General features: G+C 36.8%; 1 protein-coding gene across 1 annotated transcript in view; it reads left to right on the forward strand.

The window, feature by feature from the left end:
- Chordc1 (cysteine and histidine-rich domain (CHORD) containing 1) overlaps nt 1-13,075 on the forward strand; it is a 20,721-nt gene that overhangs the window by 5,033 nt on the left and 2,613 nt on the right. The window contains exons 3-8 of the mRNA XM_013032099.1: nt 2,241-2,297; nt 3,141-3,298; nt 5,228-5,331; nt 6,555-6,613; nt 10,085-10,155; nt 11,206-11,311. Coding sequence (XP_012887553.1) covers nt 2,241-2,297; nt 3,141-3,298; nt 5,228-5,331; nt 6,555-6,613; nt 10,085-10,155; nt 11,206-11,311 — 555 coding nt within the window. The remainder of the gene's footprint in view (nt 1-2,240; nt 2,298-3,140; nt 3,299-5,227; nt 5,332-6,554; nt 6,614-10,084; nt 10,156-11,205; nt 11,312-13,075) is intronic.

Consider the following 13,075-nt stretch of genomic DNA (forward strand, 5'->3'; position numbering starts at 1 on the left):
GGGTCTGGGAAGGTGGCTCAGTGTTAGAGCGCTTGCCTTGTATGCATGAGGCCCTGGGTTCAATTCCTCAGCACTACATAAGCAAAAAGAAAAAAAGCCGGAAGTGGCGATGTGGCTCAAGTGGTAGAGCGCTAGCCTTGAGCTGAAGAGCTGAGGGACAGCACCCAGGCCCAGAGTTCAGGCCCCACGACCAGATTCCTCCCCAAAAAATCCGTTACAGTAGCTAAAAATGTTTTTCTTCTACTGTATTTGTTCTACTGTATTCTATATTTTTGTCAGCCTAACCTCACAGAAACTATAGAATTTTATATCTCATTAAATTTCAGATAAAATGTTACATTGTCAGTGTTTTATTTAACCAAGCAAGAAATTAATAAGAATGAATATTTTAACATTAGAAGGGGACTATTCAAAGAAAAGAATAGTTTACTCAAGAAAAGACAGCAAGAGAATAGTCAGATTTTACATTTTATCCTTTTCTTTTTTTGTTTGTTTTATATATATATATATATATATTTATTGTGAAAATACTGTACAGAGGGGTTACAATTACATGTTTCCCCTTCTCATCCCTTCCCATCCTCCCCCCCCCCCCAACCCCCCCCCTCCTCCCCCCCCCCCCACATCCTTTTTCTTGTAGTGCTGAATAGCTAGATAGGCACTGGCATGCACTGGTATTTGTAAACACCTAGTTTGTATTGATGGCTTTCCAGTGATATGTCCCAGTACCTGTCATAACTATGTCTGTATGTTTTTTGTTTTTTTTTGGTTGGTCATGGGTCTTGAACTCTGGGCCTGGGCGCTGTCCCTCAGCTCTTCAGTGCAAGACCAGCAATCTACCACTTGAGCCACAGCACCACTTCCGGTTTTCTGTTAGTTAATGAGAGATGATAAGAGTCTCATGGACATTCCTGCCCAGGCTGGCTTTGAACTGCAATCCTCAGATCTCAGCCTCCTGAGTAGCTAGGATTACAGTTGTGAGCCACTGGCTCAGCTTTAGAATAAATTTTTTTTTTTAATTTTTACTTTTTTTTTTGCCAGTTGTGGGGCCTGAACTCTGGGCCTGGGCGCTGTCCCTCAACTCTTCAGCTAAAGGCATAACTTTCTACAACTTGAGCCACAGTGCCACTTCTGACTTTTTCTGCTCATGTGGTGCTGAGGAATTGAACCCAAGGCCTCCTGCATGCAAGGCAAGCACTCTACCACTGAGCTATTTTCCCAGTCCCCAGAATAAAATTTTTGATTATGGGTGATGTTTAAGCCCTCTATATATTTAAGATTGTGGTAATTGGTTCATCTTAATTCAGAATACAATTAAATTTCAAAAGGAAAATTAACTGTTTTGTAATTCAGACTTTTCTTTTAAAAAAGAAAAGAGATTAAACCTGAAAGTGTATATTATACCAAGCAGCAGGATTATACTTTTTTATAGAATAGACAGAGAAACAAGAGGTCAGGTAGATACATACAGATCAGTTCGTAATCTGTTTGGTACCTGAAGACTCTTGCATTTCTATTTCCTTGTTCCCTATTGGAATTAGAAATGATAATTTAAAGCCATTTTTGATAGACCATTTGATACCCTCTGTTAAATAAGATTACACATATATTAGTACATTTTCTATACCTTCTGTCTCTAGCTGAAAGGATCATTTCACTTCAAAGTTGAATGCCTGGAAGGCTGCTATGGTAATCTCTAGTGCTCTGAAAATAAGAGTGTTTACTGTTTGAGCTGCAGTAGGTAATATTATCTTTTATTATCTTTCCTCTACTTTTCCTTTTTTTTTTTTGGTGGTTCTAGGGTGTAAGGGGCCTCATGCTTGTAAGGCTGGCATTCCGCTAAGTCAAACACCTTCACTTATTCCCCAGATCCTTTAAGTATGTGATCATGATTTCTTGTTGTTGATGGTTTAGGGTATTCTGCCCCTAAGTTGCATCATTAGCTCAAATATACAATATTTTTTTAATAATATCTAACCTAGTTTTTTGGGGGAATCAAATGTTACTCATGGTTTTCTACTTTAAGGTGTTTTTGACAATAATCCATAAGATACTAATTATTAAAAATCAAACACTAAAAATCATTTTACTTGATTATGATAACCATGTACAGAATTGTCAAACTGAAATTTTGTATATGGAAATTACTTTAGGATTCTATGAAATACTTACCAAGATGTATATAGGTCATGGTTTCTAAGGAGATAAATTTTTCAGTGCTTCTTTCTTACCTTTTATAGGGTTGGTCTTGCTGTAAGAGAAGAACAACTGATTTTTCTGATTTCTTAAGCATTGTAGTAAGTACTGTTTTGTGTCTTGATAATTTTCCTTAAAAATGCCTATTATAGGAAGTACTGGATTTGAATTAAATTGTAGTATATATTAATGGATCCTCATTACCAGATAATACCTTACCCTTAAAATGGAGTTTACCTACTTTCTACAGCCTCTAAAATAAATAATTTGTCTGTTTGGGAGACTAAGGTTATAAGATACTAATTACTCATTTGTCATTTTAGGTTCTTGATTTTAGTAGTCTTGAAAAAACATCAAGAAGGAACTGGTAGGCAATTACTTATCAAATCTTAGATATCATTGAGATGCACTATTATTGTATATACCACTAAGAAAGAAAACTGTCATGCCAAACCCTGGTGGCTTACGCCTGTAATCCTAGCTACTCAGGAGGCTGAGATTTGAGGATCATGGTTCAAAGGCAGCTTGGGCAGGAAAAGTCTGTGAGACTCTTATCTCAAATAAACCACTCAGAAAACCAGAAGTGGTGCTGTGGCTCAAGTGGTAGAGCGTTAGCCTTGAGTTGAAGAGCTGAGGGACAGCGCCCAGGCCCAGAGTTCAAGCCCCACAACTGACACACACACACACACACAAAGAAAACTGTCATTACCTACACCTTAGACATTATCTTGCCCAGGGTTATAAAGTCAAGGACTTCTTAATTTGTGAATGATATAAGTAATGTGTGAAGGCTTTTTCTTTTTAAGTATGAGAGGTAAAAACTATTTTACAAATAATAGCAAATTTGGAGTTTTGTTTTTCATTTCTTAAAATGAGTCCATGCAATAAAAATATTTCATGGCCTGTGAAGTAGATGCTTCATAATTAGTATCTTTTACTAACAGGGCTGTACTAAAGGTAGACATAATAGTGAGAAACCACCTGAACCAGTCAAGCCTGAAGTAAAGACTACTGAGAAGAAAGAACTATCTGAATTGAAACCCAGGTTTCAGGAACACATCATTCAAGCCCCCAAGCCAGTAGAAGCAATAAAAAGACCCAGGTATGCTTTATGTCATTGCTTATTTCATCAAACTTGAGTAGTAGCAGTTGTTCTTAATGTTTCCTTTTTTTATTTGCCTAGTAGCATTTGTAACTACTATATAGGCCACCCTTTGGTTTTTCTCTTACATAACCTTTTCATTTATACCTTCTCAATTTGATGAACTCTGTACATTTTGCTTATGCCACTATGACTACTGATGCATGTTCCATTTGAGTTGAGTCACATGTCTTTCTTTTGCTAGGCCTATCTATTTTGTGGCATGGTAAAGTTGGTTTTTCATGGAGTTAGTTTGAATTGAAAAAGAGGCCTAATCACTTTACTGTTACGATGCTGGACAACTACTGTTCTACTGATGTTAGCTTTTAATCTGTGTGCTTAGGTGAAGTGTCTGAGTCTTAAAATAGCTTTTACTTATTATGAAGTAGAATTAGATTGTTCAGAATCACCTTTTGATCAAATAGGATGTTGAAAATCCTACATACAACAATGTTCAAGAAGAAATATACTCATTACTTTTAACTGTAACCTCTGTGTTCATCATCCTTACTATAAAATAAAATTAAAAGAAAAAGAAATTGCTACATGCGTACTAGGTTTATTACACAAGGTAAACTGCACTTGAGTACTAAATGTTTTAAAACCAAACTGCAGCATTTAAACAAATGGCTTATGCTCTCTGTCCTTTATGAATTTGGTTAAATAGCTCAGAAGCAATTCACAACCCCAGTAAAATTTTAATTCATCTATCAAATAATATAGAACAAGGATAAGAACCCTAAGATACCTGATGCCTGTTTCCCATTTACATTTGGAAGTACAGATAAACTACTCAGAAAGATTTTAGTCTATGTGTCTTGCTGGTCAATTCAAAAAAATTATATATATATATATATACACACACACACACACACACACACACATACATACACATGCACACACATACACACAGATGTATGATAAAGATGAGAGGGCTCCCTGGCTCTATTCTTCATTTCTATGTTTCTGCGGGATCTACTATAACAATAATATGAGTAGATGCTATTTTTAAATGAAGGGTTACTAATAGTTTTACATTAGAGGCAGTGAGGGAAATGAAATATTTTGTCTTCTTTTTGCTCTTTTGAGACTGTGCATTATGTAGTCCAGGCTGCTGTGGATCTTGATGTGTAGCATGGCCTGGCCTCAAACTTGATGAAGCCTCCTACCTCTCAGCCTTCCAGGTGGCTAAGGAGATGGTATATGTTATTGCTGCATTTATTAATGCTTTTAATACTGGTTTGATGAGTAGCTGTAAACAGTATATAAAACAGTCATTCTGAGCAGGTTTTATCATTGTAGAAATTGCCTTGCCAGTATATCTGATTTTATAGGCCAACATAAAATAAATTATCTGTAAAAGATGCATAGGTAAATTGGTCTCTACTGCTAAGAATAAGCATAAATTCAGCCTGGATGCTGTCCCTGAGCTTCTTTTCTTTTGCTGCAGTACTTGAGCCACAGCTCTACTTGTGGTTTTTTTAGTAGTTTAGTAGAGATAAGGGTCTCACAGACTTCCCTGCCCAGACTGGCTTTAAACCACAGTCCTTAGATCTCAGCTAAAGATTGCCTATTATGGTCTCAGCATTTTGCTTGGGCATGGAATAGATGTTATTTTTGGGGTCATTTCCTCTACCATTACTCCATCCTATTAGCCCTGTTCATAAATAATTGAATATACTATGGCATAACTACTTGAGGGCAGATATTTTAATGTAAAAACTTTATTAAAAGTTTAAGTGTAGGTAAATTATTGCAGTTATTTGTAAAATGCTTTTCATGAGGAATATTTGATACACAACTTCTCATAAAGCACATTTTACAGCTTAAGTATGCATAAACATTTTGATATGTTAAATAAAAATGGTAATAAGATTTGAAATTCTCCAGCCCAGATGAACCAATGACAAACTTGGAATTAAAAATTTCTGCCTCCCTAAAACAAGCACTCGATAAACTTAAACTGTCATCGGGAAGTGAAGAAGAAAAGAAAGGTAAGCTTTATTATTTTTTCCTGAACAATGTAAGCAGTCATTGTAGGCACAGAAGTAGTTTGCAAAATATGTTTGAAAATATACCACCATGTAATAATTAGTTGACTTTTCTTCTTCTTCTTTTTTTTTTTTTTTTTGCCGGTCATGGGGCTTGAAATCTGGGCATGAGCGCTGTCCCTGCGCTCTTCAGCTCAAGATGAACGCTCTACCACTTGAGCTACAGCTTTTCTGGTGGTTTATTGGAGATAAGAGTTTCACGGATTTTCCTGCCCAGACTGGCTTTGAACCTGGATCCTCAGATTTCAGCTTCCTGAGTAGCTAGGATTACAGGCGTGAGCCACCTGTGCCCTGCTGAGTTGACTTTTCTGTTTTGTTTTTTTTGTCGGTCGTGGGGGCTTGAACTCTGGGCCTGAACACTGTCCCTCAGCTCTTCAGCTCAAGGCTAGTGATCTACCACTTGAGCTACAGCTCCACTTCTGGTTTTCTGGTGGTTTATTGGAGATTAGAGTTTCACGGACTTTCCTGCCCGGGCTGTCTTTGTGCCGCAACCCTCAGATCTCAGCCTCCTGAGTAGCTAGGATTACTGGCATGAGCCACCAGCACCCCACTGAGTTGACTTTTCTTAAGTGTAAATAATTCCACAAAATGAATATGTGATTCTTTCTGTTCAATTTTTATTGAATATGAGAATAACATTTAAATTTCTTTGATAATTGAAAATGTTTATTAATATTAAGTATCTTTAATTTTTTTCTGACCTATGCCTAATGAGGAGGCAAAAATTATTTCATGATTTCTCTTTTAGCAAAATAAAGATAGTACATTATATAATTAGCTCTTACGTAATTTTGGTGATCTTAATAAAACCTAAAGTTTTTTTTTAATATGACATTTTGAAAATATGACATATTACTATTTAAGAATGGTACTTCTGGGCTGGGAAGGTGGCTCAGTGGTAGAGTGCTTGCCATATATGAATGAGGCCCTGGGTTCAATTCCTCAGCACCACATAGGCAGAAAAAGCCAGAAGTGGTGCTGTGGCTCAAGTGGTAGAGTGCTCGCCTTGAGCTGAATTGCTAAGGGACAGTGCCCAGGCCCAGAGTTTAGGCCCCATGACTAGCAAAAAAAAAAGAATGGTACTACAGTGAAATTCTATTTTAATATTTTAATTTGTTTACCTTTTTTACAAATGACAGTGGTAAAATAATTATTTTTTATTTTAGAAGAAGATGGTGATGAAATTAAAGTTGGGACTTCATGTAAAAATGGAGGGTGTTCAAAGGTATGTATTCTAAATCTGTGATGTTATGAAATAAAACTTTTGTTTTTTTGGTGCCAGTGCTGGGGCTTGAAATCAGAGCCCAGGCACTCTCCCTAGCATTTTTGCTCAAGGCTGTGCTCTCCTACTTGAACCATACTACCACCTCTGTTTTTTGCTTGCTAATAGAGATAAGTCTTAAGGACTATTCCTTCCTGAGCTGTCTTCAAACCTTGATCCTCAGACTGTAACCTCCTGAATAGCTAGGATTACACAGATAAAATTGCACTGAAACTATTTTAAAGCAAAGAAGTATTCACTACCATTTTAGCAAACAATTGTGTGTTATATCTTGGGCATTATACTGACAGCTGAGATTACAAACTTGGATTAGGGACTGAACAAAAACAGTCTAATACAATTATAGAATATAATTTGAGCATGAGCATTTAGCATGTACTACACATTGTTTTAGATACTAGAACATTGTTCTTGTGGGAAGTTACAAATAGGCAAATAGATGTTAGAAATTGTTAGACATGTCTATAAAGCAGACTAAGGAACTTGTGTCGTTAAGATTGTCAGTGAAGTTCTTTTCATGTGGTGACACTAAATCAGGATTCTGAATAATGTAGAAAATGAGTTGTTAAATCTTGGGAAGAGAGCTATGGATAGAGGGGAACAACATGATTAGAGGCTTTAGAGATGGGATGTTCAAAGAATACTGGGTCAGAAAAACTTGAACAAGAGCAAACTACTGGGTAAAGAAATAGACCAGCTTATGGAGATATTGTAACGATGAAGAGCGATTTAGACTCTTCTAAATGTAATAGTAAGCCATTACCTGTTTTAGGTAGAAGTGTTTGAGGTTACGTACTTATTTTGATTCAGGGTTTCACTGTGTAGCTTAGACTGGCCTTTTAATTTACTTTATAGTTCTCATGTTCTCTTCATTCTTGATCTTTCTGCTACACCCAATTTAACATGTTGATCAGACTTTCTCTTGTTTACATACCCTCTATTTCTCCTCTCCTTTTTTTCCCCTCAGTGGCACTGTTGACTTATTTTGGTATCATCTATTCACTTTGTGATTGCCTCCATGGAAAGATTTGAAATAGTAGGTTTTGCTTTATTCTTAGTTTTAGCTTTGAATGGTAGTCCAGTACCTAGCACATAGCAAATCCATGTAGAATAAGTATTTGGAAAGTATTGGCAATACTTGCTTTATGGATTATATTTCTTCATTATGGTGATGCCATAAACTGAGAAAGTAAAAGTTGGGTGGGATTTTAGGTTTTCTGTTAAGTTTGAGATCACTTATTATGAAATTAAAATGTAAGTATATTCACATGTACATGAGGTAGAGGTAGTGAATAAAATGCAATGATTGAACTGGAGGCATAGCTCAATTAGTAAAGCATCAGGCATGAGCAAAGAAACCCCAGCAACAGCTTGAGGCCTGGAATTCAAGATCCCAGTAATATAAAAGCCAGCAGCAGGGGTGGAGGTAGGGGTAGGGGTGGCTGGGAAGGTAGCTCAGTGGTAGAGTGCTTGCCTTGCATGTATGAGGCCCTGGGTTCTATTCCTCAGCACCACATGAGCAGAAAAAGCCAGGTGGTACTATGGCTCAAGTGGTAGGGCACTAGCCTTGAGCTGAAGAGCTGAGAGACAGCACCCAGGCCCAGAGTTCAGGCCCCATGACTGACAAAAACAAAACAAAACAGCAGCAGCAGTAACAAAATGGGAATGCTAATTTGAAATGAGAAAGTTAGTGTAAATGAGAGAGTAATGGAGACACTATCGAGTTTTGGACAGTTATAACAGTTCTGAACATGGAAAGAAAAATAAAGAGGACAAATAAAGAGGACATAACTAGTGGAAATGAGATGAGTAGTAAGTAGTATTAAAAATAGTTAAGAATGATAACTAAATCTGGTTGCATCAAATTAAAGGACATAGTAACAGGTACACTCTTTAATACTGGGAAGTTAAGCCTTACTTAAAGTGTATAGTATGGTTATAATTTATACTTTCCTAGTAGTAATGTTGTGTACCTGTTTTAATGTTTACTATCCAGCTTTACTAGTGAAATGTGTACAATCTCTTACCTTTATTTTTAGTCTTTTGCCAAAGTACTGTGCCTTTTCATTATCCTTTGATAAACAGAAGTCATTTATAATTTTCACAAAACATGGTTTGTCCGTCTCTTATGAGTAGTACTGTTCTATGTCTAATTTCACAAATACTTCAGGGCTATGAATATTTTCCCTTAGAGTAACATTTTTCTGTTAAGAGGCAGATTTAGATATTCAAAACATGTGGAATTGATTTTTGTAGGAAGTGCATGGTACATACCAAGATTGTTGCTGTAATTTGAAACTAATAAGATGGTAAGGGAAAGAAATGAAGGGGTGGAGAATGACTTGGTAGACAACAGTACAGTCTGATCACCTGAAATCTACTTTATGAGGAAGAGAAACTAAACTAATAAATATTTGCAGGTCAAATTCATTGGAAGTAGTTAATTTTCTACATAGTAGACTATATGTTAGGAAGAGAGAAGAAACTGAAATGGACCTTCAGAATTTTGCTTCAGAGATTTGGAAGATTAGATGTGGTCTCATCAACTCCAAAAAGATAAGAGGAATAGAGTTGGGGCAGTAGGGAGACTTATACCAAATCTTATTTTTTGTACTTGTTGTAATATGAATACAAAAATTGAAAGACAGTGTGCTACCAGCTGCACCCATGTTTTGTTAACATTTTTATGAATTTATCTGTAGAGTCTTCACCTACAGCAGCTGTAGGACCCATATCTTCCAGAAAAACTATGGGTATGCATATAGTTCTGCCACTTGTTTGACCAGTTGTAGGGATTAAAAAAATCATCATTCTAAAATTTCCAGATATGTTGGACTTAATACTTAAATTAACTGATATTAAATACCCAAATGTGGCTGGATAGGATCATACTCCAAAGGCTGAAAAAAATCTTTTTTTTTTTTTTGTCGGTCGTGGGGCTTGATCTCTGGGCCTGGGCGCTGTCCCTCAGCTCTTCAGCTCAAGGCGAGCGCTCTACCACTTGAGCTACGGCGCCACTTCTGGTTTTCTGGTGGTTTATTGGAGATAAGAGTCTCACGGTCTCTCCTGCCGGGGCTGGCTTTGAACCGTGATCCTCAGATCTCAGCCTCCTGAGTAGCTAGGATTAACACAGGCGTGAGCCACCAGCGCCCGGCTGAAAGAATCTTAATATACTTTGTTGTATACTTTTCTACTAGTTTCTCTCATAGGGACCTAAAATTTAATCATGTCTTACAATAGGTAATTTTTTTCATTCCTTAACGGAATGAAAGCTCCTTGGAAGGAACTTAACCACTGTTAAATATGATTCTTGTTATTTCTTGCATGTTTGACAAAGTTCATAGTACTATATGTCTGAGATGTAATTGAGTGATAACCAGTTAATTCCTTTTGCTTTATATTTTTTTCTTTTAGACATATCAGGGTCTGCAAAGTCTAGAAGAAGTCTGTGTATATCATTCTGGAGTACCTATATTCCATGAGGGGTAATTTATGCATGACAAATTTACTTTATGGTAAAAGTTAGAAATGATGAACCTTTATTTTTAGTTATTTACAATGAAATGTTACATAGAATTTTACCTACATTCCCATTTAATCACTAAAATAACCTAAAAATTGGATTCATCTTAACACATGAAAACACAAAGTTGCAGTTAGCCCAATCCAGTATTTTTCAATCGTTCTGTTTTTTTTTTGATGCAGGATCTCACTAAGTTGTGTAGATACAATTCTCATGATTTAGCTCCCTGTGATTGCAGGTATATACAGCAGTATATGTATAGTCTAAATTCACTTTTCTTGGAAAATATATCCTGTTGTATTGTCAGACATTTAGTACTGTTACGGGACTGTTTATTCAAGGAATCCCATTCTTTTCCTCAGTCCTTGGTTGAGAGCTTATCTTGTACATTAAATTATAGCTCATTGACACAGTATTATGTTAAAGTTTTTTGTTTTCATATGCTTCAGGTCTTTTTTATTTTTGGTTGGTTGTGGGACTTGAAGTTGGGCCTGGTGCTGTCCCTGAGCCTCTGTACTCAAGGCTAGCATTCTACCACTTGAGTCAGAGCCACTTCATGATTCAGGTTTTAAACTTGTAGTTCTGTTGTGACTCTTAACTTGTTGTGTTTGTATTTTTCTGCACAAATTAATAATGGTTTTTACTTATTTGGAGACATTGCTTTTCAATTTGTTTATCTGTTTTTCAATGTGTTATTAAAATGTGAAGATTGCTTTTGCTCCAGAGTGTGGGTTTTCAGTGGAAAGCAGACTTAAATTTTTTCAGTTTTTGATTGCTTTTACTCAGAATTACTGAGTAAATGTAATTTTGGATTACACAATCAGTATAAAACACCCTCAATTTTAAATTAGTCTTCCTGATAATATATATAATATATATCTGGAACACTTTAATAATGTAATACTTGTAAGGACTATATTTCGAGTCATATGAGTGACTTGGTTTATTAAAATCATTTGTCACTATAATAGTTCTGGACTTCATTGATTGTGAAATCTTTCTTCTGTTAAAGGATGAAATATTGGAGCTGTTGTAGGAGGAAAACATCTGATTTTAACACATTTTTGGCTCAAGAAGGTTGTACAACAGGAAAACATATGTGGACAAAAAAGGATGCTGTAAGTAATTTCATGGTAACATACTGTATTCATCTAAGTCATTTTTAAAAGAGTTTTTTTTTTGCCAGTCCTGGGGCTTCAACTCAGGACCTGGACACTGTCCCTGAGCTTCTTTTGCTCAGGGCAAGTACTCTACCACTTGAGCCACAGTGCCACTTCCTGCTTTTTCTGTATATGTGGTATTGAGGAATGGAACCCAGGGCTTCATAAACTACATTCCCAGCCCCTTTAAGAGAGCTTTTATTTTTTATTTTTATTCTTTTTTGTCGGTCATGGGGCTTGAACTCTGGGCCTGGGTGCTGTCCCTGTGCTCTTCAGCTCAAGGTGAGCACTCTACCACTTGAGCCACCTCTCCACTTATGGCCTTTTCTGCTTATGTGGTTATGAGTAATTGAATCCTGGGCCTCATGCATGCAAAGCAAGCACTCTACCACTGAGCCACCTTCCCAGCCCCAATTGAGTTTTTAAATTAAAAAAAAAAATCATTCCATCAGAGTATATCATTAACATTCCTACAATGTAAAATTAAGCTGAAGAGAGCTTTCACAATAGTGTGTAATCAGAAAATAGCTATTATATTGGTGGAAATCTGTAGGGTTTTGGGACATACTTAGACTGCTAAAAATTAATTCACCTTTGTCTTTTAAATTAAAATTAACTTTTTAGGCTGTTGCCATTTTTTGTTTTCTAATACTTTTCTGTTAATTTGGTACTATTACTAGATGGGCCACTAAAAACCTTGAAACACACTTTAGCCTCAAGTACTCCATCTAGTGGCCAAGGAAGAGGATTGCAAACTTGTTTGAGAATGCCCGTAAAAGCATGTTCTTCCCTGTATAGATGTTTGTTTGTTTTTTATTGTGAAAATACTGTACAGAGGGGTTACAATTCCATGGGCAAGACAATGAGTACATTTCTTATCAAGCATTGTAGCCTCCTCCTTTGTTTCCCCTTCCCATCCCTTCCCATCCTCCCCCCTCTCCCTCCCCCACCAAAGTTGTAAACTTTGTTTTCAGCATAACAACTTATACGTCTCATTGTTGCACCACAGATCTAAACAACTGCATAGATTAACTAGGTTTTTATTGTTTTATTTTGAAATTCTTCCAGTTAAATAGGTGCTACTCCCCTTTGTGAGGGGAACATATAGATAGCTGATTTTTGAATAGTTACTTGGGCAGCTATTTTTACTTTTTTCCTGGTCCTCGGGCCTGGGCCTCTGGGCCTGGGCGCTGTCCCTCAGCTCTTCAGCTCAAGGTTAGTGCTCTACCATTTGAGCCACAGTGCCACTTCCGGCCTTTTCTGTTTATGTGGTGCTGAGGAATCGAACCCAGGCCCTTGTGCAAATGTAAGGCAAGCACTCTACCAGTGAACCATCTTCCAACCCCCTTTGGACAACTTTTTTAAAAAGAAATGGGGTTGTGCATATAATCCCCTCAAAGCTCTTAAAATTACAAGAAGGAAAACAATTTATTGCCGAATGATCTTTGTTCTGTGTGTTGGCTGCTATCATCTGTTTAAATTATGTGCCCAATCTTTTGTCCTGTATTGGCAGTAATGCAATGCAGTAAACTTTTAAGTTGATATAGCTTAAAAAAATTGTAAATTTTCAAGTCACCTATAGAAGTTTTGAAAAAACAGGGGCTGGGAAGGTGGCTCAGTGGTAGAACACTTGCCTTGCATGCCTGAGGCCCTGGGTTCGATTCCTCAGCACCACATAAGCAAAAAGAAAAAAGCCGGAAGTGGCGCTGTGGCTCAAGTGGT

This window comes from Dipodomys ordii, unplaced genomic scaffold (genome assembly GCF_000151885.1).
Source record: "Dipodomys ordii isolate 6190 unplaced genomic scaffold, Dord_2.0 Scaffold149, whole genome shotgun sequence".
NCBI lineage: Eukaryota > Metazoa > Chordata > Mammalia > Rodentia > Heteromyidae > Dipodomys > Dipodomys ordii.